The sequence below is a fragment of the Onychostruthus taczanowskii genome, unplaced genomic scaffold (genome assembly GCF_017590055.1).
Source record: "Onychostruthus taczanowskii isolate IOZ18803 unplaced genomic scaffold, ASM1759005v1 scaffold82, whole genome shotgun sequence".
In the NCBI taxonomy this organism is placed as follows: domain Eukaryota; kingdom Metazoa; phylum Chordata; class Aves; order Passeriformes; family Passeridae; genus Onychostruthus; species Onychostruthus taczanowskii.
This window is the reverse complement of record NW_024506112.1, coordinates 2,188,113-2,215,763: the sequence shown is the minus strand read 5'-3', so window position 1 is coordinate 2,215,763 and position 27,651 is coordinate 2,188,113. Positions and strand designations below refer to the sequence as shown.

The following is a 27,651-nucleotide window of genomic DNA, read 5'->3' as shown; positions in this document are numbered from 1 at the left end:
AAAGTTGATTTGCTTTCATTTTCAGCAGTTTCCTCCAATTTTTTTTTAATGTAACAATATACATCTTTTTTACTTCTAACCCAGAAACTTTTATTTTCATAAAATTTAAAGCAGTATCTTTTTAAACAATCAAAATAATAATAATAACAATAATAATAATAAAATAATAAGTGGCTTTCATGGAAAGCAACATGCATAATCTTAAACCAGTTACTAAAACTGTATTTCCCCATGTAAACAAGGGCAGACAAGCCTCTTCAATCTTGCATGTCAAAATTCAGGTGATTTTTTCAATGGATAGTCTCCTCAAAAACTCATAGCTGCTCTTAAGCATGTCTTTTCCACTCAAGGTACTTAGCAAAGACTTTTGATACATCTTCAGGACTTCTGCCTGCAAAAAAAAGTCCAATTCCAGGGGCCTCCAGCAGAGCTGCCTCTGGCAGAGTCAGAGTTTAATGTCCTGGGACTCTGACATTTTGGCAAGCGTTTTCTTGACGCGCAGGGCTGTGAGCCGGGAGGCAGGGCTGTGAGCCCAGCACTCCATCATCAGCTTCCCCATCTGCCGCAGGCACTGCGGAGAGAAGTGGGAGAGAAAGTCCCACCGGGGTCAGTGGAACAGGAGACTGCAGTTGCTGCCAATGCTGAAAAACTGAAGGGAAAAGGTCTTTTCTAAGGGCGGTGCAGTCCCTGAAAGGCATTACAGATAAACACCACCAGCACTGCCTAGACCAGCCAAACACGTTTCATGTAGATTAGCGTATATTTTTATAAATGCATTTTTGGTAATACACAAGCACTATGCAGTAACAAATTGTCCTTTTATTGCTGGAATGCTGGAAGGTGGGATTACCAAGGATGCTAACCAATTAATCAAGAGCTGCTATTGCAATAAGCCTCCCCAATCCTTGACACGTTCGGTAGCAGACCAAACACTGAGTGTCACCACAAAAAAAGCCCTTTTGGGAACTGCTACTCCTTCCTCCAGTGTTTCCACCCCCAGTCTGAAGGTTCAGAGGGATTTGTCTAGGGAGAGGATGAGGCAGGTGAGGTTTGGTTATATCTTTTCACACTGGTTGTTGCACAAGTCCTCAAGCAGCCCAGGGAGGTTGTTTTTTTCCCTCACACTCACAAATCTCATGCCACCTAAATCTTTCATCTCCCCACAGAATATTCATCTACATGCTGCTATTCCCCAACGGCAGCACCAGTGGTAAATATCCTCCTCTCTCAATATGATGCAGAATTGGGTCAATCTCACTCACTAACTGATTAAAAGCACAGACTGCATGCTAAGAGGGATGAGAGGTACCTCGTCACTGCTCCATCTGTTGGGAAACGAGGGGCGTAGTCTCTTGATGCACACGATCTCCCGCATGTCCTCGTACGAGGGGTCGCTGGGCACCAGGTCGTGGTACGGAAGCTGGTATTCCTCAACTATTCCTGAAAGAAGCAATTAGTCGCCTGTCACTTGCAGAAAAAAAACCCTTCCACTCCCCTCTTGCCCTCTCATTTTATAACAGATTGGCCATACTGCCTAACAGTTGGGTGTACTGCCCCTAAAAAGGACTTAGAAGTTTGTTCTGCAACCAAGTTCTAATGCAATCATTGCTGTGTAAAGACTGGCCAGGTGTCTTAATTCAAAAGTGCAGTAACTTGCCAAGTGAGACAATTTCTACCACTGCTGTCCAGTCCAGCAATCTCCAGTCAGTTCTCACAGAAAGAGCTATTAGTTCTGTAGAGTTATCTGAGAGAGAATTAACCTTGAGTAAGGTCTCCTCCTTATCAGTGGACCTGGAAAATACTAAGGGGCATTTCTGTGCCTTTTCAGAATATTGCAAGGTACCATTCTTTGTGCACAGCAACAATGGCAAAAATATTACAGATTTCACCTCACAACATTGCAACACATGCCACCAGCTTTTAAACACAGGGATCCTGCTGCTGACTGGCAACATTCAGCTTCTCTAGGGTGAGCATTCAGCACGATGCTGCAGGATTTGAAGAGCCATAAGGAAAGCTGAAGGTAGCAGAGACCCAAGAGAGACATGCTCTACTCTTACCACCAAACTGGCACAGAACTGCTACCAAGTCATTTCTGTGCATTTAACTTTCCCAGTGGCAAAAGAGAGGCAGCAACACCCATCACTTCTGCACGACACTGAGCTCTACATGCAGAAAGAGGGAAATGAAGCACATCACTGGTATGACAGTGATGTAATTAGTGCCACTTCCCTCCGGGGTTTTGCTACTTGTCTAGTAAACAGATTATTTATTTCAAAGAGTAGAACAGCAAACCCCAAATTGTTTGTCCTCCTCCTTTCATTTAACTCTTAACTAAACTAAGAAATCACTATTTTCTTTCTGCTAAATTAGCTGAACACTGCCAGTCCAGCAGAAACATGATGGCTTTAGAAAAGGTCCCCAAGTGAGTTCCACACTTCCTCAGTGCAGGCATCAGCTGCCTTCAAACAAGCCACTAAAATACAGCCTAAATCTTTGCTGTTGAAATAGCACTGAGTGATGCTTTAAAATAAGTTTCAACAAGAGAACAGATATTAAGAGAGTTACCTGTATGGTTTACCCACATCTGTTTACTACTGTAAAAACAATTACCCGGAGAAAAAGGTGTAATGGAAGGCTCGAGGTTCACTGACACAATTAAAAGTGATCTCCCAGCTCTTTACCTCCTGAAACACATCTCCTTGCTATCTCCCAAAGGATGAGTCCAAAACTGTACATATCAGCCATGATGTAGGACTGAAAGTGATTTCTATTCAAGCTTTCATCCAGCACCTCAGGAGGCATATAACGTTTTGTTCCCACGCGGGTATTTGGAGGGATGTCTACCTCATTTGTATCACTAAAAGAAAAAGAAGGAGAAAAAAAGGGCATCAAACATGCAGTAAAGTGGGTTGAAAATAAAGCAATTTAGGTGGAAGAAGTAGTAAATCCACACCACATCCACATTCAAACAAGGTCAAAAGTAATGCATAATCTTAATGGACAATTCTTGCAAGAAAAGTCTTAGTGTGAAGGAAACCCACCTTAAAAGGCTGACCTGCCTGAGGCTATGTTAAGCATTCAAATGCAGAACCACAACGGAGATAAGACTCAACAGGGATGCTGTAACATTTGTGAGATCTCATTAGCATTAGCCCGAGCTCTAATGTTAGTGATAACAATCAAATCTTCATTAAATGCTGTTTTCTTAACATACTCCACCACCTAATGCTTCAGTCTCAGCAATTAATGGGGGATACTAAGTAGCTGGGGCCGTATCTCTTAGCTGTAGCAAATCATATCTGTAAGACAGATTAATCTAACTATTACATTTTTGCATGCATTATGTTTGATCTCTTCCAACCTTTACACATCAAGATATGCAGACACAGAGAGATAAATGCATAAAAACATCTAAGCAAATGTGTCACACCTCACACACTGACCACAAGAGTCAACATACGGGAAAAAAAATCCCATTAATTATGTGAATGGATTCTTGTTTTTCTTATTAACTCAGATTCAGCTACATCAGTTTCAATATATTTAAAAGTGTAAGATATGGTGTATATTTTGGTTTGCTTTAAAAGGTCTGTTTTCCTTTATTCACCTTCAAAATGTATGTATTTTAAGTATGGTGGATACAAGAGATGCTCACAGAATAATTGTATTTCTGTAGTTTTCTTCATGTACAGCAATTTTTTTTCACCTTCTGATACGAAGAAAAGCTGAGTCTGTGGTACAACAAGTCACCTACACATTCATTAAATCATACATATACTAGTGGCACTAGCAGGGTACACTAGCAGTGTACACCTGCAAGAATGTAACATAAATCCAATGATCTCCACTATCTTACAATATTTCAAATGAAATGGAAACACAAAGAATTTTACTAGAATCACTAGCTTCAGCAGAGCACACTGCTTCCAGCTATTTTCTGTTCCTTGTTGTTGCATGAGAAATGCTGTCTGAGGAAGGATTCAGTATGAAAACAAGCCAAGTACATAACATAAATTCCATCTGGAGTGTGAAAAATCCATATTTCACCTTCTTTTGTAACAGCACTCAGTAATTCCTAGCTCTCCTTCATTCACAGCTAAGCAGTGTGCTGCTCTGTATTTGCCAGGCAAAGTACACCTGCAAAGGGTGAATTTCTGCTCCAAAACTTTTTAACAGTATTTTTTCAAGTTGTTGTTTTCTAGCCCTCTGCTCCTCAAAGTAAAAATATTCCTTTCTTGTCTCCTGAAGAAAGGTCAGGCTCATAAAGGAAATGCCTCACCAAGGAACCCGGTAGGTAAGTGAACGGTAAGAAGAGAATATAAAAACTGCCTTTCCTTTCACTCTGAATAATTTCAGTTGAATATTTGTACAGAATTCCTGAATTTTTTTAATACTCCAGGGAGTGCACAGTTTCAAAGCTGACCTGCAAAATGGAAACCTTCAGTCTATGTATTCTGGACACATTTCTGTGTACAGAAAAATCAGAAACTTCAGAACACGCGCCTCCACCAGCAGGACCACCGCTGAGAGCTCAGGCTGCTTTTGAACAGAGCTGTCAGAGAGCACTGGCCCCTTATGAATCCCAGGAGTAGTGAGTAAGTTCTACATGTCTGCTCTTTCTAAGTTGTTTAAACACACAACCATTTTTTAAAATCAAATTTAAAAGCCATTTCAAAAATCAAATCTGTACTTCGGCAATTTGATTTGTAGGAAATGAAACAAAAGGCAGCCCAAATGGGGTCCTTTTCAATAAATCCTAGTTAGTAACCCGTGCAGATTATTAGTATTTTTCTCTCTAAGTTGAGAGTGAATTTTCATGGGATCAGACAAGCTGAATGCTTCAGTGACAAGCTCAGTGATGTGACTTCAACCTGTCAGTGCTACATCCTTTCATTGTGTGCCAGCAGTACTGGGGCAGCTATGGAGGACGGAGTGATGGAAACTGAACCTTTATACAAACACAGCTAATGTGCTCAGATAATCAAAAAGCAACTGTTTATACACCTGCATGAGGTGCTGACATGACATTCTCCCCCACACAGGTGACCTCACCCACAGATGAGCAGAGCCCAGGTGTGCACCAGCACTGCAGGTGCTTGCTCACACTCGCACACTCAGTCAACAAGTAAGGAAACTTTTGCACCTGATTTATTCACTTCTCCTCAGCCCCCTCACTTCCACTCACCTGATAAATTTAACAGCCAAGCCCAAATCTGCTATACAGCAGGTGCCATTCTTTTTCACCAGGATATTCTTACTCTTTAGGTCACGGTGGGCAATAGCAGGTTTGCCCTGAGTGCTGAAGATCTCAGTGTGCAGGTGGCACAAGCCACTGACAGAGGAGTAAGCCAGTTTCAGCATGGCTTTTGTGTCCAAGGTAGTAGATTTTAGGTAATCATAAAGTGAGCCATTCTCATGGTAGTCAGTGATAAGATACAGCTGGGTCCAAGATCCTGTACCTTTAATATCTGCAGCAATAAACCCTTCAAAAAGAAAGAAAAAAAACAAAAGATTACTTTCAAGTTATTACTTATCAAGGTTTTTTGGTGGGTTTTTTTTTTTTTTTTGGACTGCTCAGAACTCAGAACTGTCATCCATTTCAGCAGGTTTGTTTTAATAACGTATTTAATTATTTTCATCTTACTTCCATACAACTGTGCCTCACCTCTAGCCTTTAATGTACTTTCAGAAACCCAGATATGGATATACCAGTGGTTGAAATAGACATGTTGTGTTTGGAATAACGACCTCCCAACCCTATTATTTTTTTAACTTTTATTTATATTTCAGTAATCCTTTGAACAATTTTCCTTTGAAAAGCACTGGGTGGTTAATTACAGAGCACAGAGGGAAAAAAAGCACATCGAAAGGACATCAGATAACAGCAAATACAAAATTGCTAATCTTAAAAACCTGTTCTCTATCAAATAATTCTCTTTCACTTCACTCACCAAGAATATTTTCATGCCTCATCAGGACAGTCTGGTAGATTTCTGTTTCTCTGAACCAGCTGGCCTCCTCTGTAGTAAAAAACACTTTCACTGCTACCTTTTCGCCACGCCACTTTCCCATCCAGACTTCCCCGTAGCGACCTTTTCCAATCTGCTTCACCATTTGAATCTGTTTTGCAATCGTCCTTTGAACCTGTGAAATGCCAAGGCAGATCTTACACCTTGCTCAGTGGAAATTCCTGCATTCACCTCCCTCCTCCTGTGTCTGCTTCCCGCACAGCCAGCCAGAAGAGAGTGGAATATGCAGCCACTGTGACACGGATTCCAGCAACCCTCCACAATAGCAGATGTTCCCATTTTCTCCAGGACACACTGCTGCCGAGGTCATTCCCACCAATAAAAAGAAGCCTTTCCATGCAAACTCTAGAGATACTGTGATCTCTCAAGAAACTACATCAGTCAGTGTAAAGGAAATGTTTGCCCCTGCACCTTGAATTTTTGTTTTTTTAATTTTTCTGCGGGATGTAGCACTCGGTGTATTCTTTTTTGTTATTTTTGGAAAAGTTTTGACAGACAACACTCCTGGTCACCTCAATGCAGTCCAAATTCCAACACATTTTCATTAATATAGGGATGTTTCTTACACAGTCAACACTGCTGAGATGCAAGGCTAGGGCTCAAAAGAGCCAAAAGCCTCCAAAAAGAGCAAAATTACAAAATTACCATTTTTTTTTTTTTTTAGGATGATACTTCCTACCACCTTCTTTAAAATTGCCATGCCTAATTATTTCAAAATATATATTTGGTTAGGAACCTCAATCACTACTTACAGAGTTAAAACACATGTGCTTACACTGATTTATATAATCATATTTACATATTCATAAAAAGCAATTTCCCCCCTAAAATATTTGAAAGTACAGCTTTGCAGTGTCTGTGCCAGCTTTGTCAGTGGCTTTTACTGTGAGCTAAAATCATGGGTGGGTATTGCAAGATCAATGTCCACGGCAGCATTGCAGACATACTCTTCACAAGGATGACAGACTGCCTCTACATTTAACAAGCTTTTACTGCCTCAAAAAATCTTGGACAAATGGAGACTTATAATCTCATCAGATTCGAGCATGTCTGCAGATCATGTCTTTCTAAAAGTTCACAAATAAAAATGCAAGTGGATGCTGCACCACAACTCACTGGTGTTTGTGGCTGACTCTGCCTCACCCTAATATAACAGGAGATTAAAATGTCACCCTCTTGTGCTACAGCACTGGCAGTCCAACCCACAGCTAATGAGTTTTTGTCTGGTAGGATTTGGTAAGATTTTGAAAGAATATTGCCGCCAATGTGATGAGATTTTCATCTGGCCCAAGCAATTGGCAAAATCTGGACAAGTTCAGATTTGTGGCTTCTTGCTCCATTTTGTCACCATCCAGATGCGAACCCCCAGTAGTTTATTGCAGCAAGTGAATCTAACTGCTCTAACTGAATCCCTATAAAATCATTTTCATTTCATGAAATCAAAAGTATTTTTTCAGTCTTGGCTGACAGAAATGAGCGAAACTTGATTTTTTAAATCATTTGCTTCCTTTGTTGTGCTTGGGAGGTCCAGTGGAACCCATCAGTTTGGGAATGCCAAGCAGGACTGCCATGAATGCACCATGACTGCAGCATGAATGTGCATCCAAAGACAAACTCAAAACCTATTAGGTCAGGTCTACCATCATTCATTTTTTAAGTGAACCACTGGTTTTCATATTGAACAACTTTAAGAAGCAAAACATACAGTGGTATTTATGCAGAGCTATTTCAAGTATCCCAGTTTTCTTCTTCTGTTATTTAAACAGAATTCCATTTTTCCAGCCTGCACTGTATTATTAGATGTTCAAGATGGTAGCTTCAGTGCCATTATTTTTGATTAACATCAATGAAAGCCAACAATAGAGATTAGCCTTAATTTTTAAAATTGATTTATCTTTTATACTCTCATATAGTGATTGAACAATAGTTATATTACACTGGAATTTTGCTGTAACATTTTGTAATATCATTTTAGCATTGTTGCTTTCTATTTTGCCCATTTTAAAAATGCATCCTGAACAATAATTTAGTTACATCAAATAACTTAATTTGTGTAAATATATGTAATGGCATCATAAAGTACATGCAATTACAATACTTAATGATGAAAAGTTCCTTATTAAATTACATTAAGAAAATGAAAAACACATTTCTGTTATGGGTTTTCAGGCGGCAGAATACTATGTGAAAGGCCTTAACCTGGTTTCATCTTGCTAGAACTGGTCAAATGATTTCCTATGTACAATTTATTTTTTTTTAAGGAATTCAGCTCCTTCTTGAATCATAAACCAATTATGATTTCTAAAACAAATAGGTTAATCAAAATTGTTGGCCGAACTGATTTCATAAGAATGTTGAATGATGTGCTCCTGGGAGTTATTTACACTGAGTGGGGCTGGGGGTTTCTTTTTTCTTTTTAAATCCATGTATTTTGCTGCTTGAGCTCTGTAAGCAGTCAGGTAAGGTTACATGACCTTTTCTTTCATCTCCCTGGGTTGAAACAATCCAATTACCAACTATTTCTACTTTCCTGGCATTCAGCTAAACGTGTTCAGCTACTGCAGATGAAAATTTAGACAGACCAACCTTTTGTAAATTTTATATTTTGAACAGAGATTTCATACCTATGGCTCAGATGCAGTCCCTTGAAAGTTCATTGAAAGGAAAATGATGAAAAAAATGTGTGAGAAGGTAGAGACCAAATTGTAGTTCAGCAATCTCTTCAGACAGACCATTTTGCAGGATTTGACCTGCAGCAAACTCTTCTGTCAGAGGTACAGACAGGTCAGGAGAAAGAACTCTTGCTGACTGTCATACTGACAAATTCTTGGCTAATACTTGTTTTGGGTATAATATTTGTGCCCATTATAATAAATGTTCTACACAGAAGAAAAACATTACTGGTTAGCATAAGGTGACATTTTGCATTAAATTTACATCTTACTTTCCCAAAATTATAACCCTGGATATTTCAGTCTTTGCATAAGAAACAAGGTTAAAAATGAGCTCTTGCACAATAAAGGCCAGAGCACTATTGCCAGGCACCTTCTATACATTTGTTTCAGGCCTGGGCCCAGAGGTATCTGTGCATTTCTAGTGACCCACAGTGGTTCTAGCTGTCTGGGAAATGCAGCAAACATCTATGCAAGTGCAAGATCCATTTTCTCCTCTTCCACCCAAAATCACTTCTTATAAAAACAATTGTTTGTGTTTTTTGAAAGCAAGGGGGAGATGGGCGAGAAGAGTTCCTGGAGGAAAAACACTTGGTCCAGTGGCTGCAGAGTCTTCAAGCTTGAGAGGGGTGGACTGACATAAGACTGGATGGTTTCTGCCTCATGGAGCAGTGGCACAGCTCTGAGAGGTGCTGAGCAATGCTCCAGCTCGGATGTCCCCTCTGCCATTACAGCAGCTGAAAAGCAGGAGTTGGTTTTCCCATCCACTGCAAGAGCAGACCTGGGGACACCACTGAGACCACCAATTCCCCCTTCAAACTGCTCACTGGGACAGAGGAAGGCATAAAGAACAAGCAGTCAAAGCCAGAATTGCTCCAGCTTTTTTGGGATACTGGGATGAAGGACTGAGCCATGCTCTGCTGTAAGGGGCCCCAAGGCACCCGCTACCCACATGGGCTGCTGGAAACACATCTTCTCAGAGAAGTACAACCAAGTTCCTTGTATTTACTCTAAATTATTACATTTTTTATGTCATTGGAACAAGTAAAGATGAAGACCTTGATGTGGCAGGTGTTATGAAAAAAAACCAAAACAACAAATCAACCAAACCCCAAAGCAAAAAAGGGGAAGAATCCCTCAATTAAATCAACTGGAAACTCATTAGGAATGGTCCTAAGGTACACACAAGATCTGTCCCTTTCCATGGGTGCTAGAAGGACATTGGTGTGGGATAGGACAGAGCTGTCTTAAAGCCAAGAAAAAACTCAGCCTGTTGCTTCATTCTTAAGGAAATATAAAACTTCTCATTTAGTGTCTTCTTTAGGGTGTTTAAAAAATATGTGTGGGCAAAAACCAGCCAGATAGTACATGGTACTTGGAAGCTGGACAACAACGCAGTATATAATACAAACTAATAGATTTGGAAGACAGGAGGGACACATCCACTCTGAAAAATGAAAAAGGGGTGTTTAAAAAATACGTGTGGGCAAAAACCAGCCAGATAGTACATGGTACTTGGAAGCTGGACAACACCTGCAGTAGCAGCATCAATACAAACTAATAGATTTGCAAGACAGGAGGGACACGTCCACTCTGAAAAACGAAAATTAAATCTTCCAGTTTCTCAGAGGCACTTATTTTAAATAACTAACCTAGCTTTTTTACCAATTCTTTTCTACCAGTGATGATCCCCAGAAACAAAACTATATTGCTACAGAATGTTCTGCCTTTTCAGCAGGCTTAGTAATCCTGGAGTCTGTTCAGAAATAATCACGAACTCCATCCCTGTGCCTTCGAGATTGTCACACTACAAAGAAAAAAAAAAACAAACCCTTGACTTCTGAATGCAAAGTGAAGCCTACAAATAAAAAGGTTCCGTCACACTACAAAGAAAAAAAAAAATCCCCCTTGACTTCTGAATGCAAAGTGATGCCTACAAATAAAAAAGTTCTAAGTCTGACAAGTTACAGTTCCCTTTAGAAAAAGATGACAGGTCAGTGTTTCAAATCCTACTGTGTGTCCTACATACAAAGGAAAAAAACAAGATCAATGGGCCAGGTGCTGTCCAGTACACTGGAGTAAATCCTGATCTACTTCCATGAGCTCTCTTAGTCTGTACTTACCCTATGGTATCTAAAATAAGAAATGAACTGGGGTAGAAAAATAACCCTAACCTTTCTTGACTTAGTTCACATGAAAAAATGTCCCCTGCTTATAAAGCAGCTGTTCTCCCGTTTAACTCCTTGTCATTTCTGGTAGAGAAAAAAACCAACACACCACAAACAAACAAAAAAAAAAAATTAAAACAAAACTGAGGACACGTAGATGTATTTTTTGTGCCTCTTCTCCCTCTACACATTCTTGCCTTTGAAATGTACATTAAAATAGTATTGCTTCCTTACCAGGAGAGGGAGCCCGGAACCGCTCCCTGAGCTCTGGGACTGCTCGATCAAATCCTTCAGGGACTCTCCGGGGGGAATGTAGGTCTCATCCTGCTCCAGCCCGATGCTGTAGTGGGGCCTCGTCTCTTGGCGTTTGTACCTGACGTTTTACACAAAAACAAAATGAGTTTTGAATACAATGAACACGTGTGCAATGAATAACACACGTCCTTCACATTTCCTTCATTTATAGACTAACAGTTTTCTCTGCTTCCCGGAGGAATACACTGGACATGCTGGCTAAAATTTTTTATTTTATTTTTAGCAACTGTTTTCAGCATCAAAATTCTAAAAATATAACACTCACAGGCCATGCAGTCTGGGGTAAATTTGCAAAGCAACCAAATGTTTTCCTTTCAGAAACTTAAATATGTCTAAAACACTAACCAAGGAAGTAACTTTATTTTACTGTCTGCAGTGCATTTCTAGGAGCCAGAGGAGGTAAGGTCATGGAATCTGGGAATATTTAAAAAACGTGTCAAATTATTAAAATGTAAAGTATGTAGATTATGATAACACTCTAGACACATTTACTGACATTCCTGTACTGTCTTCTTTCTTTATGATCAGCTCTTCATCACATAAACAAATTTAGAAGTCTTAGATATACTTCCCTTACAAAAATTTCCCTATAAAATTTGTCCTTTAGCCTTCTCAGTAAAGAATTACCTGTGTTTCTACCTGAATGGCTTTTAAGGATATTGTGTGAAAGATTCTGTATTAAATCCATCACACAGGTACACACGTGAATAGCTTCAATAAAATACACATTTTTTTCTCATAATAAAATTAGAGTTTTTCCTTTATTTTCTTTAAGGTCCACTTCTATTTTTTTCATTTTCCTAAATCCATAAAAAGATAAATGTTGGGAGGCACATTAACAAGCTGCCAAAATATTCCTTATTTACCTGAAGTAGCAGAATATGATGATAAGCACCAGAAGGATGCTGCAAACAGTCACTGAGATCAGCAGGGCCTTGTGGTGAATGTTTCCTTCAGCAAAGTCTGGGGTTAAAAATGAGAAAGGTGGAAAATTTAGAAAGGGAGATGGTATGAAGTCAAGGTCAGAAGCGCATTGAGCATAGGATCATTTCCACTATTTCCTTGTAATTCCTGTACAGGATACCCCCTGGATTCCCCAGGCATTTTGTGGGCTTCCTCTCTGACCCTCACTGACCAGGACAGAATCGACACTTGCATTTTGTTAAAAAAACCTGTTTGTTTTCTCAGTCCTCACTCAGGCAAAACATTGCCTTGATTAGCAATTCCCTGTTTGTCTCTGAATGAAAATCAATCAAGACCTGTAGCTCTGAGTCTTAACCTGAGTGATTAGCCAGGAAATGCAAAAATCACTGCCTTTTTTAAACACTCAGATTAAGTAGCATCCTAATCAGTAATTAAAAAACCAAACCAAACCAAACCACCCACCAAACTGCATTTATTTCACAAGGGAAGACATAGCAGACCATTCAACCTCCGAAAAGACAGGCCATGAGAGGCCTTGAAAGTGTATTATTTCCATCATTACAGAAAAATTTGTCTCTTAGATCCTGTTTTAAACATTTGAGCAAGAATTTTCTCCTCTATCTGCTCTATAGCAGCCCTGTGTGCCAGCAAGTGCTTCCTATGCTGGTGGGCAAAACTATCCTTCCAGTGGCTTTTCTGCAAAACATTTAAAAAATAAAATGTGTGAAGCAACTTGTAGAAAATGCTGTTGCATAAAAACTATTAAAATGTTTCAGTCAACCTTTGTATAGGAGACTCATATTCTCCTTTAAAGTATAACATTAATCTCCAAATTTGAATTCTCAGCTCAGGCAAGTGAGTCTGACCTTCATGCATGCTTCTCTGCTGAAAAACAAAGACACCCAGCTCTCTTCTTTTTTAACCTCCCCTGCCACTCAAACTGTCAAAATTATAGTATTTCAGCCTGCACATACACAAACCACCCTTCCAATAACATGGGATAATGCAAATGAGTACCATGTTTTCTGAAGCTCTCCCAGCCTTGCTGTCTTGCATCCTTCACTCCAATGCCTGACACATCGGAGAATGCAAGAAATCTATCCTTATTGACTGGTGCTGGAATGGCGTTATTATGTTTCAGATTTACAAGGGTAATGAGACCAGGAGGTTCCTAAGGGACTCTTCGTTTACTCTCAGACTCTTTTATTTTCAAGATCCAGTTTCTCCTTTTTTCTTTTTTTTTTTTTTTCTCCCAAACAATTTCTTTCCTTGCCCTTTCCACTACACACAGAGATTACCTACCAACACACCTCCTGATCACACTGGTCATGTTTTAACCTGCCACTGCCTGCTCTGGGAGCACTGACAATGTAAACATTCAGGACATGGCTGATACCTTTGAAAGGGGACACTGACACGATGTCTATCAGGAAAACCCTCGAGCCCATCCTTCTGCCTGCCACAGCAGATTTATCCATGGTCTGCCATTCCAAGTGGGCTGTGGGTCGAAACCGAGAGCCCACTGGGGAATCCAGAGCTCTTGTGAAGGCGATGGCAGCTAAGCAGGACTGGGGCTCTGGTTTGTGCTTTGTGAGCAGCCTGTGTCAGCACCACTTCCCTCTAAAATGTGTGGGTTGTAACAGCTTCAGATGTCGCAGCCCATCAGATGAATAAGCAGAGCATAGAGACCATAAAGCGGCATTTCACACGTGGAGAAACCCGGATACCCACCCACAGCAAAGGTTCTCCCACTTCACAGAGTACAATGTGATGGAAGCTGAGCTTCTGTGCTTAGCAGTGATGAAAACTGATGTCAGGTGGAGAGGGAACAATTCAGATCTTACACTTGTGTCGGCTAGATGTTAAAGCCATGGAAATCTGTGCATTTTTGCAGACACAGTTTTGTCCATGAAGTTGTTCATGCTGTCTGTGCATGTTCAAGTATGTACATTTGGAGAGAGATTATAAATATGCTGAAATCTTGAATCAAATTCCCACAATTTTTAGGGTTTAAGTGATCCAAACCTTATGTTCAATGTTTCTAATGGGCTTCTGCCATTCAGAAAAACAAATAAATGCAGTTTGGTTTTCCCAGAGGCCAGAAGGCATTTTGGAAGTGCTGTGTAGCTCTCAGATGAACTTCAGGCTCCAACACTGCAAAATTCTTTGGGTGCCCAAATGCAATTATGTGAAGCAAGTGTAAGGAAAGCTTGAAAGACACAAAGGAACGTGTCCTGATCTCCTTGCTGGGAGCAGGAAACAAGACTGACCAGATGCAGGGCTGACCCTCTTGTGGTGGATGGTGTCCTCATGCCAACAGGGGCACAGCTTTAGCAGTGGTTCACTGTGCACAGCACAGGCATGCAACTGACTCTCACAGGAGGGAGTAAGTTCTATGCCTTTCTATTTATTTGGCTATTTGAGAGGCAATACTGATGGTAAGTGAGCTATTGTCCCACCTTTCAAACACTTCCTGTGTTTTTAAAGCATTTTGGCAGGATTTCATTTGCTGCCTAACTTGAGGACTTCATAAACCTGCTGGTGTGCGTGTGAACAACACAAGATTAAATGCAAGCCCCCATCCTTACACCAGCAGTGTCTGTTTGTTCTGCTGCACTGAGCCAGGCTGGATTTCTTCTCCTGCCCCTCCAGCCCAGGCTGTTCCCAACAGAGCAGCAGGACAAACCTCCCTTTCCCTACACTATTTGACCCGGAGGAGGGATGGGGCAGCCCAGCCATGAGTCTGCCTAAGGACTTGCTTGTGGGCACTGTGGTGAACACTGTGGTGGGTCCTGGTCAGTGCCAGTTTACACGATGGAGGTACTCTGTCCTTTAAGAAGTCCAGCGCTGTGTTTTTGACTGCTGTGTTACTTGGAACTGCAAGGTGCCAAGCAGCAGGGTTATGAGAATAAGCAGCAGCTTCCACGGAGGAGCAGTGAGCGATTACCAGGAGCATGGTGCGGGAAGTGCAAAACAAACTCACGGTAGGTTTGGGAAGCTTCTTCACATACCTTGGCTGGCTGATAACAGTGCAGCCCAGCAAACAGCACATTAACAGCTCCATGCTGTAGGAAAACAGTGGTGCAGGCTGGTGCAGGAGGGAGCTCGGTGAGACCAAGCTGCAGTTTCCCCCTCCTCCACTACCACTCATTTCACTCACTGTCATCAGCGGGACCATGCTGAGGAGTGCATTGAAAATGCCACCCATAAGGTTCAGAAGTCAGCATATCAAAGGGAGAGGAGGTTCTCCTCCCACCCCAGGTCCCTCCAGCTCAGAATGTTACAGCTATCCAAGTAAAAACGGCAGTGAAATCTGAGGCGTGGAGACTGTGTGCACACATCAAACCCCATCATTCCTCCAATCATTCCCTTGCCCATTCATCACTAGCTATACAGGCAGGGAGCCAGACACGGTGGCACCACCACTTCTGCTTATATAGGCTCTAAATCAGTAAAGACATATTTCTCCTTTTGACTGGTCTCAGCCTGTGCTTTCGCTGGGATTTCCAGGAATATCTTTTATTGTTTAAAGCAGAGGTGTTGTATCAGACCCAATTATGACTTTCATTTCCTTAATAAGACAGATGTATAGCTGGCACAAGGGTTTAATGGTTTCTCTGGGATATTTTATCCTGCTAGTTCTGTACCAAGATGAGCTCAAAACTTAGGCTTAGCTGTTGTTTCTTCCATCTTACTTAACAAGTTTTGCTTTGACCAGTGTTAATTTTTCTAGCTCTCACTTTCATATATGTGGTCCTCCTTTCTTTCCGGGGGGGAGAGGAGAAGGATAGGGTGTGGCGTAAATCTTGCCTTGCTGCACAAGCCAGGCCTGGAAAAGCACTTAGACAGCACAAGTCACTTGCCTTTGCAGCTGTTACCTTGGTGCACGGGTCAGTTTTGAGTTCAACAGCCTCTGCCCTGCAGCTGCATGCTCTCCCTAGACTTTGCTTCCCATGAGGTATCACCTCAGATGTGAGCTCATCAGAAGCCAAATTTCTGTTTGGTTTTTAGATGCTGAGGAGCACGTGTATCTTTCATGGAACCCTGAAGGCCAGAAGGTTATTTCAAGAAGCTTGTTTTTAAGTTCACCTCTCTTTCTTGGTACTTACAGTTTATGTTAAATTTGATATACAATTCTAACATTACTCAGACAATCACAAACTAATCTAAATGCTTCCAGGAGAAACAATGATCACAGCCACAGTACTGGGCACTGGCAGTAGCATGTATTTGTACACAGATTTTTTACCTATTTGCAGTGAGGGCCTGTGGTTCCGACTTTTTTTTTTTTTTTTCCCCTGAGGTTTCATACTAGGATACAGCAGCAACAAATTCAAACAGGCCTGGCAATGAGAATGACATATTAACCTAAGGCTTTAATAAAGGTGGTGACTTCAGCCCTGTTCAGCCAAATGTATTCAAGCAGTTCCTGAAATGCATTTCTACAAAACACTGTCAGGATGCTGGCAGTGTGAGAGCTTATTTTTAAAAAAATAATAATATTGAGTACGTTGGGTGACTACATCACCTTTTGTCTATCATGCTAAAATAGTCAATTTTGCATCACAGAACAGCTAGAACCCTTCTCCAGCTTGCTGAAATTTTTCTTTTACAAAATATTCTCTCTGCCACCACGGTTCCTAAGTGATACTTTGTTTACCTTATATACACGCAGGACAAACCGAACATCAATCCAAGCACCTTCTGCCAGTACCAAAATCTTGGTTCATTGCTTTCTTTATAAGTAGCAGATAGCATTGCCAAATAACTAAAATCTTAATAGATGGATGTCTAGCATTAAGCTCTGATTCAGTATTTTTGAGTAGTCCTAATGTAGAATAAACTCAGCAAGTAGCAAGAAGAAATCATGGCAGTGTTTTCCAAAGTGATATTTAATGAAAGACTAAGTAAGTGTGAACAAATATTGACTGCTTTTTGGAGCTTCTCTCTCAGTCCAAAGAATTTTTAAAATTAAATAAACCAACAAAGTTGTACATAACTCTTCTGCTGGAAGTCAGAATTTTATGAGGTTTTAATGCCTCAATGCCTTGCTAGTAAACAGTGAAGTATTTACACACTACTCTCCAAAGACCTGACTTTGCAGCCCATCTGTGCAGAATTTCACAGGCCTGAAGGGAACAGCTTACATGAGTGAAGGCTTTCTGTGAGCATGCATTCGTGTAAGTATCTGCTGTTGGTGAAATTAAGAGTGCATCTGTGCACCGATCTGGATCTTCAACACAGAACACCACGACTATAAATGCTTCTGCAACCCTGAACTGACTCGATGCTGACTACCACAATTCCTGCCAATGCCAAGAGTTTGTTAGGGATGAATTTACACTTAGGAATACACTTCTATAAAATTTATTCTGAACACCAGACAAAAATAGTTTTACCAGCTTTCATGAAGTGATGTTTAAACAAGCGAAAATGCTAAAACCTTGCCTCAGCATCTACTAAGTTAATACATGCCCATTTGCTCTTGAGAATTATTTTTTTTGATTGTGTGAGTTCTTACCCTACATACTTTTTTCAGCTACACTGTTCACATAAAGATACACTTCAGTTAGTCATTATTGTCCTAGTGCTGGATGATCAGGTCTTGCAAATAAGAAAAACTTCTGGACTTGTGTCAACTTGAACTGACCAATTTGTGTGTGGAGTTATGAATGAGAGTAATGCATGTTACAGGGACAGGAGAGAGGATTCCATTTTAGGTCTTTGGGATGATCTCTGATAGCTCAGCAAGTCCGTACTAGGACAGCATCATGCAACTCTAATGCATCTCGTGTTCGCTGCATGTGTGCAGCAGAAATAACAGCAAGCATCAGCACCACTCCACACACAACCTGCAGGAATGGAGAAATACTGTTTAATGCCATTTATGTCTCTAATCACGTGCTTTTGGATGAGGGTGCTTCAGTCTGTGCTCTATTTTTCCCTAAGGCACAAGGACCAGCAGCAGGAAAAGATCAGTTTAGGGCTGCATTTCGTTCCCTTACCTCGATTCTTCAGTGGTGGCAGCGTAGGGTGAAGGTGTCTGTTACAGTAATCTTGGCCTGTGCAACATTCAATAGATCTTCTTTGGTGTGGAATAGGAGTGTCCTGCAACAAGCAATTTAAATGGAAAGCAAGTCATTACCTGTGTTGTAAATATACACAAGTCATTCTGGCACTTGAAAGATGTGCTTGCTAGCTGGACTGCAACCTGCTACAGATTCCTAGGATGTGTGGAGTAAGGATTTCTGCCAACCAGCGTATCCAGCAATATTTCATCCAGGTAATTAAGACATTAATTCACTCCAAACTTACTCCTGTTGGTACCTTAATGCTACAGAAGGGACTGACTTTCTCTAATGGCGCAAGTCAGAAGTGTGAAAGTCACACACATCCATCAGTCAGACCAAAAATGAGTTAATACAGGTATCCAAAACAGGTTAGCCAGGATAATACAGGAATTGCTGTGTGGACTAATTTAGCTGCAGCTGCTGGTCTTGTGGGAAGCTGAATACAATATTTTCCATTAGCCATAATGATGAAACCATTCTTGTACTCATCTAAAACCATTTAAGGTTAATGTGAGGAAAGGTAACCACCTTAGAACCACATTGATCCACTTCCCATACTCCTTCCATTCCTGCAGTGATACTTGCTTTCCATCAGGTGATCACTGTACTTGAAGGGAATATCTGGCACCAAAAATCCCAAACCAAAGTGCAACTGCATGTAAGACACTGATGTTGCTGCAGTCCATCAAATAATATCCTAACCAACTTTAGCTAGCATGGAGATTTGAGGAGTTAAGACTGCAATTCTCTAAATCTAAACTTCCTCTGAGTGGGAATGTTACTAGTAGCAGCAGTGCCAAAACCAGAACCAAGAGATGTTATTATAAAGAGTATTAGGAGGATTTTGGGGATACAAATGTACTCCCCTCAGTTATCAATGCAGATCAACTATCTGCCAAAGGAACAGAAGTGGAAAACATGGACACAGCAATGTCTGCTGACATCACTTTAATTGAAAACTATCAAAAATTCAAGTGACACCGTGGCAGAAAATGCTTCCTCACCCGACACTGGAAGTCTGAGCCTTCTAATCCAAGACATCCCTTGGTGACTAAATGGCCACCGGACTCATCCTCTTCTATTATGGTGAAGCAGTAGCCATCAGTGCTGTGGATTGGAAAGAATGAATCAGGAAAAGTCACTGAAATGTGAAAAGCGAAAAATGTGCTGCTGAATGTTGTCTTAAACTTTGCTCCTTGCCAGGCAAATCTGCCACTCACAAATGGACACAGCGGGGCTGCTGCAGGCCAGCTCCTGCACACACAAAGGAGGCTCTGCACTTACCTTTGCAACATTTCACAGCCTAAACCTCACTAACAAGCACCCCAGCTCCCTGCCTGTGGTCATTAGTGTCTTAACACTTTGGCAACCTATACAGTGCAAGCTTCAGTGCTACACAAGGTCTGCCTTGAGTGCAGGAACAAGGCACCAATGCTTGCACCGCGGCACAGACGTGAAGAAAGAAACACTTCTGAGATACTAAATGTAAAATATTACCAAGAGTGATTTGTGATTCCTGTTTTAACCATGTTATGAACTGCAACACTCCTGTGCATGAGTCCTTGAGTTATCATCAACACCCTTCATAGATGTTTACTTGGGTTATAAGCCTGAAGTGATCCATAATGCTTCCGTTTACAGGAACGTGCACCAGGGAGGGCAAATATACTAACAGATGGCTAGATGGTGCTGGTGATAAATGTCCTTCCTTGATGAAGGTTATGGAAATGAATACTATGGAAAGAGGGAGTGGAAGGCATGGAAAGGGTGGCTGCATTTTATTGAGACTGCTGTACCTTAAGTTCTCAGCACTCTGATGGGGATACGTAACGTGTAAGAAACAAAAACTGACTGGCTTGCAGGAAGAAGATACAAAAATAAAGGAAAAAACTCTTTAATATAAGGCATTTAAGTCACAGAAAAATAAAATATTCTGTAATTTGCTCAGGAAAATAACACTGGCTATTATATGCAATGAGTATTTTTCAGAAGAGAAAAAACCAAACTCAGTTAAAATAAGGAAATAAAAAGAAAAAAAGATTAGAAAACTTAAATACAGCAAAAATTCAGATGATTTGCTCCTTACTTGAAACAAGAGTCTAAAGAGCACCAGCAGCAAAGGCAATGAAGATGTAGGAAACAAGAGCCACAGTTACACATTTAAGAGACAAACACAATTTGTAAGTATTAGCTACACAACCAAGAGATGCTGCAGAGGATCACGTCAAACATTTTCTGTGGCATATTTTTATATTAGTGGGGCAGGGTCTAGCCATGATAAGCTTATTACTTCAAATAACAATCTGTCATGGGTTACTGACTTCTGGATCTGAAAAGTAACCAACTGCACGTTACAAATTACTTTTTCAGGGAAGCCAGCAATGATTTCCACCCTTCTTTGGCATTCTACATAGCAGTGAGGCAAAAGAGACAGCAACCCTTCTGGGCAACAACCACCTTGATGTCATTGCTTGAGCTGAAAAGATAGGAACAATAGGATTGCCAAGAGAGACTGTAAGGAATCCATTAGAGAAGAATATTATATTAGATTTTATTTGTTTGCATGGTGCCTTTGATTCAAAATAATGAGTAAGTTTAACCCAGGGGACAGAGCAACAAAACAATAAATTGCTATCAAGTGAAACACAAAAATGGACTCCACAGTTAACAGGCCCCAGCAAAAAACCCAAAACTCATAACTCGTGGTCCATCAAAGAAAAGCAGGGGAAGGAAAAGTCAAATTGTTTCCAAAAGGGACAAAAAGAAACAGACAGTCAGCCTTCTCAATTCTATTTTTCTGACTTGTCAGGTGGGACTCTGATTCTTAGCTCACTTATGAAAATTAAAGTCAGGCTCCTCGTGAACTTTAGTCCCTCTAAAAATTTTACTCCAAATTTAAAAAGAAAAAATAAGATTGGGTAGAGCAAAACAAAAATGTTATAAAGCTGTAACAATAAGTCTAAACCATACTTTTTACAGATGTTAGAATAATGAAGGAGAAGTGAGAGAGAAAAATAGCATTGCTGAGCAGAATAAACACTGCTACTACTTGTTTCTACCTCTAAGGAAAAAAAATAAAATCAAACAACAAAAAGCTTTCATGCAATGTAAGAACTCATTATCTTTTTGAGAATTTCTGAGGCGCTTGGGTGAGAGGGAGAAGGGACTCTTCTGAAAAGCGAAAAGGATGTCCTACCTGCTTCCCCCCCTCACCCCAACCTGTTCTCCTGGTTCACAGATGTCAAATGGACCACACACTGCAAGAAAAAGGGCAGGGCACACCCCTGCTGTTTTATTGATTTCCCCACCTCACATCTGACTAGGGTAGAAATAAAACTTACTAATACAGCCAGTAAGAAACAAGTCACAGATGTGTGCACAGTCTCAAATTTTATGCTTATTTTGGTGACTACAGAAAGAGAAACATCTGTACATCACTGATACTTGCAAAGCAATATGGAAAACCTATTCTCCACTTCCTAGAAAAAAAACCTGTAGTATAGAACTGCTATTTTCTTAAAATCTGCAATGTGAATTCTAATTTTGTGTAATCTGATTCTGCAAATGGTGTGTAAAGAAGGAGTTCAGGCTGGATACATCTGGGTACACATCCAGTAACCTCCAATGAAGCACCATCTTATTAAAGTATGGTTCAGGGGAGTGATTAAACAACTTTGGATGTGAGCACTAATAAGCACAGACTTGCCATGTCACATATTTGCCAAGAGTGAATTCTTACAGCCCAGTCAAATGCCAGAAAAACAAAGGGAGTTATCAGCAAAACACTGACAGACACTGATATAGAAGGTGCTGCTACAATCACAGATTACCACAAAGAAAACAGGGATCTTAACTCAGACCTTTCCTAAACGTCACAAGAGAGGAACCAGGGCCAACAGCTTTGCATCTGCTCACACAGATGTCCCCACTGGCCAGCAGCCACTTCTCACAGAAGATGTGCTTCCTCAGCTACCAAAACCTGCCTGCTGGAGATTTCCCACCTGGCTCTGTGAGTGTGTGACGCAGCCAGGGATGGCAATACACAGCTTTGAAAAGCAACATCTTTCCCTCATTCAATGCCTATCACAAAGAGACAGGTAACTTCCATAATTTGATGAACAGATTCCTTATCTTTAATTTGATTTCAAATGCTTCCATACAAGTATTATTACTTTTTTCCACTCCTCCTCTTTATATTCCTCATTTTGATACCAGAAAGAGCAAGAGCATTTTTTCACTTCCATCCAAAGCAACATGACAAGTTTCTGCACTCTTTTTAAAATTATTAAAAAACTTCCTGTATAAAGGAGGAAATTTCAAAATAAACATAAACATTGAAGAATTGAAAGGCTAACATTTAAGATATCACCATAGCTCCTTTATCAGAAAACGTTCAGCTTTTCCCTAAAAATTAAAGTTGATTAAAACAAAAGTAGTCTGGACTTGGTGCTTTGGCCACTGTCAAAGTCTTTTTTCTTCTACATACCAAATTACAAAGAAAACTCAAGCATATCATCTGGAGAGCAGGAGAATTAAAATAACATCACTGAAGCGAGTTATCACCTTTGGTAACAATGAAAAAGCAACTTAATTATTTTATTGCTTTAGATAACCAAAGACATGGTCAGGCAGAAATACAATCTAGTAGGCAACACATAGGAACTTAAACTTTATCAGCCCAATCTTTAAAACTGTCAGCATTTATTTGTGCATGAAAATAGAGTGTGACAAGGCACCTAATTAGCCTCTGCCTTTACTGCAATCCCATTACAGTCAAAGCCAATTAATCGTAACACCATGTTTTAAAATATGCAATTAATTATGATCAGACACAACTGTCCGTGCATTCACTTTGAATGCAGAAAACTTGAAATGGAACAGCAAAACAAGGTCCTGGTTGTGTTCAAAGCAGCTTTGACCTTCTTTACTGAAAGCCTTTCATGAATTGCACAGATGTTCAGAAAGAAGAATAAAGTTTCAGCATGCAGCAGTTTAACACACCCTTTGCAAGCAGAGGATTGTGAGCCTTCTCCAAAGGTTTTATCTGTCAAAGCCTTGAGTGCACTAATATTTTTCAACTGCCCAGACTGGCCCCACTTCTGACTCTTCTTTCCACCTACCCAGAACCCCAGAGCAGTGGTACAGGAGTGCCTGTCTCCAGCCATGGGAAGGGCTATTGAAGGAACTGTCTCTGCCACTGTGTTCACATATCCATGGGGAAATGGGGTCCCGGTGAGTGAGGATATCAGCCTTAGCTCCTGGCTTGGTCCCCTTTTGCTACACTTTGGCGTTAACCCTCCCTTGATGAGCTCACCCTGCAATGGGTCTTCCAAAACTTCACTGTGCTCACAGACTGCTCCATTTTTTAAAGCACACTCTAACTAGAGCTATGGCTTTCTGCTTAGATAGAAAAGCATTCTGCCTTTTAGGCTGCAGTGTTATCCTTAGCTCTCCAAAGTATCGTTAGACCTAAACTTCAGAAGTATAAAGAAAGAGAAATTCTGTACAGGAACACAGCAGCTGTTGCAGGATTTGATGTAGATGTGGTTAAAGAATACTGGCTTTTAAATTTCTACAAATACAATTATGGAGAGGATTTCAAATGGCCACCAGATGTCCTCATTTTTATAGAAACATTCAGACCCCTGGTACTATGGGCTAGATATATATTTTAAAGCTGAATACCTGTGGTAGCAGATAAAAATCTTCAAGTGAGATGACAGACTGCTTTTTATGAGAAAATTTTAATGGTGATTGCAATAAGACTAGCTATTCTATTCTGAGAGTTTTAATTTAAACATAGCTGGAAATACTTTTGTATTGAACTTTCAGAGGTTCTTGCTCCTGGGCTCATAAAATTCGTCACTGCTTCAGCAAGAACCCTCGTAAGTACATAGGCTGATGCTCTCCAGAGCCCAAGCCCTGGCTGTGGATGTACTCAGTGAATTTGCTGGGTGTCAGAGCTTTGCCAGGCCCTTGGGTGCCCCAGAACACTCTGGCTCATTCCTGGTGGACTGGCAGGTCCAAACGCTGAAGGTCCAAGCACAGCCCAAAGCTTAACAGATTGATAGAGCTGACAAGAGGTTTGATTTTTACATTTTTCTTAAAAATATAAAATACAAAAGGCTTTTAGTGGCTACATCTGAGGCAAGCAGATAATTAATGCAGTAACTTTTAATCTGAAGCATTCCATTTATTCTTCAGACAAACACTGCAATTGATACTTCTTGAACTTCCAAATGGGGTAACTTCCTCTATAGTGACACTCAGTGATTCCCTGAGTGCTTTGAAATTGTGCCAACAGTCATTCACACAGGATAAAATACGAAAGTTACTGCCTGACTAGTAGGATGATTCCAAAACTCAGGGGAAATAATCCCTACTAACCTGGTTGGTGCTCAAATATTTTGAAACTTTGTCTCTATCCAGCCAGCTAACCAGATACCTAATAATCAGCTAACCAGACACCTAATAACCCCTCTTTCACAACAGAAGGCTCAGGATCTTATTTTCTCTGTAATTCATAACTCCAGCTATGTAGTAGGGAATTTAAAAAAAGAATTATTACACTAACAGTTAAATAGATGCAGGGAAAACAAGGGGTGTTGAGTCCTTCACACCTCACTGCAGCTCTCACACCTAGACAGTGGAGCCATAGCAGTGATCACTATCATGAACATGATTACTGCTGACAAGCCATGAAGGCAGTGCATTTAAATGAATTTAATTTGTTTTACATTACTGCAAACTCCTCAGCAATTTTTCACTTATGCTGCTGCTCACTGGGCAAGTGGCAAGGCAGGTACTGCTCAGATGACAGCACAGGGCAGGGGAGAGGAGTTGATCTAAAACAAGTCTCCTGATTGTTCCAGGAAACTCCTGACTGGGCAGAAAAGTGATTAATATTTGATGGATATATTCCAGCTTCAATTATTATTTTGATGTTGAAATTGGAAAAAATCATTCTGGCAATAAAGGAGAACATTCAAGCCTGAAGTCTTCAAGGATTATGAAGACAAAAGGGGTTACAATTTTGTGTTTTATTACCACTTAACTGCCTATCCTTGGGCATTAACACCTAAAAAAAAGTTTGACATTTGACACTGTAAAGGAAACTCTGAAGAGAGTTTCTTTAAACTACTGCAGTGAGGGAGAATGCACAAATCCATTCTAACAGGACATTCACTCATAGCTCCATGAAAAATCCTTCATGTCAATGATGCCTACAAAGCGACATGCAAAAGCAAGCCTACCCAGCTGGGGAATAAATCTTGTTCAGTCAGCTCTTTAACATTGATCTCTTTGTGCTTCCTAATTCATGGATTTAAAAGTCATCTGCAAGTTCCCTGTTGCTGCATGTGTGAGACAGCACATTGCAAAGCTCTGGCTCTTGCTGGGCAGGAACAGGAAACAGCTGATTGACGCTGCAGGGGATCAGCAAATTGGTATCAGAGTGGGGTTTTATAGCTTTTTAAACTGACTGTCATGTGAGAGCAGTTAGGTCTAACTCCTGGCTGGAGCATGGGCTTGTAGGAAGAGGTCAGGAAGGAGAAATGGTATTTACAGCTGTCACCAGAACTTCGATACGTTTTAGTAGGAAACTGCGGGCTAAGAATAAAGTCAGGCTGTAAATCCACACTCGAAAATCCAACAAAGCAATCACTATCTTCAGCAATCTTAGGCTTTCCCCATTTATCTTTTAAATAGGCTGCCTTGAAGAGCTGACACAGCATTAGACAATCTCACCTCAAACAGCACCACACCTCCAGCTGGGCTCACATCCGTGCCCTGCTTCGATGCCTCTCTGACTCCCACAGCTGCATCAGGCTATTGGCTGAGAGTTGGTATCTCCAGTATCACACCTGCTTCTACCCAAGCAGAGAAGTTTAAATCCCTCATACGGAACACGAAGAGCTCAGCCCAGCTGTGCTGCAGCTAAAGCAAACTGTACCTGCACCTCAAGCCACGACAGAGGTTCATTCAACCCTCACTCAACCTTCACTCAACAGCAGTTGCATGTGTCCAGCAAGAGCTGCTTTTGGGAAGGGGAACAGCAGCTTGGTCCTCCCACAGGTACCCTCAGTCACCTCTGCCTGCTTCAGCCAGAGCCAGTGCACCACACACCAGTGCTGAGCCTTCAAGGAGATTGTGCACATCTGGACCTGCCTCTCCCCCAGGGAGCCAAAAGGCCCTGAGGAAGCAGAATCCAACCCAGAAAGAGAAATCTGTACTACTCTAAGGCCAAAATTAAACAGAAGGCTACAGCTAGTAGATAAAAATACTCAACGCTTCATCTCAAGATAGTTTCCTTTTAGCATAAAAACACAAAAAAAAAAAAAAAACAAACCCAAAGCCTTAAGGACTTACAGCTGCTGTAGACACAAACAAAGACCAGGGTTCTTATAAATAGTATTCTATTGAGAGTGATTATTAATTTATAAGCATTTATTGACATTTCAATATATCTCTATTAGGTCTCCTCTCATTAACTGCATGCTCCTTTAAAAACAAAGTTCAACCTTCAGAATATTCCATATGCAATGTATTAAAACAAGTATTATGTAAAGTGATAAATATGTGTATGCCCTAAGAAAACAAAGCAACAAGAAACAACAACCATGCAGCTGATATTGAGGTAAAAATTACTTCTGATTTTTAGACAGAGTGAAAACCAACTCATTTACATATCACTGCTTAAACAAAGTGTATTTTCCCATATATCATCACCAGATATCTATCCTACAAACCTGCAGGTGTTGTTGACCGAGTCCTCAGGGCAGTGGTGGTGACACTGGCAGGAGAGCTTCTTCTGGGGAGGAGCAGGGGCTGTACTCTCACCATCTTTTCTGGTCTCCATGCTCAGCTTGCCAGAACTTCTCAAGGCCATGTTGTCTAGAAAACTGGCTGTAAGAGAGGAAGAAAAAGAAACAGTTCTAGGCTGTATTGCAATAGTTGAAATGAAGGCTTTAAACTACTTCTACCTATCAAAATTTAAGAAAGTTATTTGAAATGAGCATTCACTACAGACTGATTTTCTGTAGTTTGAAATGATCACCATGGTTGAGGATTATTGGACCTCGGTGGTATTAGATCAAAGGTACTGATGTTTGAGCTCTGCCACTGCCAAGAGATATATTGTGCTTTTATTATTATATATTGCACAGTACAGCTTTTCTTCTATTGCATTACACAGGTCAAATCCCTGCTTACACCTTTGAGTTTTCTTTATCTCTACAGAACTCAGCACAGATCTACATTCACTGAACCCCATAAAAATCAGTGGGATTTATGGTACTCCAGACAGAACAGAACATGGGCATGCAATTTAACAAAGTCTTAACAGAAACTGATGTTCTTTCAAGTTCAAAAGCATGTTCTGTCACTGCATTGCAAAAGCACTGCTTTGGAAAACAAGGGAAAGAGCTCATTTCTGTAAAAGAAAAGTCTATAAACAAAGTAAAAGAGAAGA

At 40.6% G+C, this 27,651-nt stretch overlaps 1 protein-coding gene across 1 annotated transcript; it reads right to left on the bottom strand.

The window, feature by feature from the left end:
• Nucleotides 1-49: 49 nt before the first annotated feature.
• BMPR1B (bone morphogenetic protein receptor type 1B) lies at nt 50-27,081 on the bottom strand. The gene is made up of 10 exons (XM_041424474.1): nt 26,930-27,081; nt 19,187-19,289; nt 18,117-18,219; nt 12,054-12,150; nt 11,107-11,245; nt 5,955-6,147; nt 5,189-5,486; nt 2,685-2,860; nt 1,310-1,440; nt 50-571 (listed from the first exon to the last, which is right to left on the bottom strand). The coding sequence occupies exons 1-10, from the start codon at nt 27,067-27,069 to the stop codon at nt 446-448; spliced, it is 1,506 nt and encodes a 501-aa protein (XP_041280408.1). The 5' UTR covers nt 27,070-27,081; the 3' UTR covers nt 50-445.
• Nucleotides 27,082-27,651: the final 570 nt, after the last annotated feature.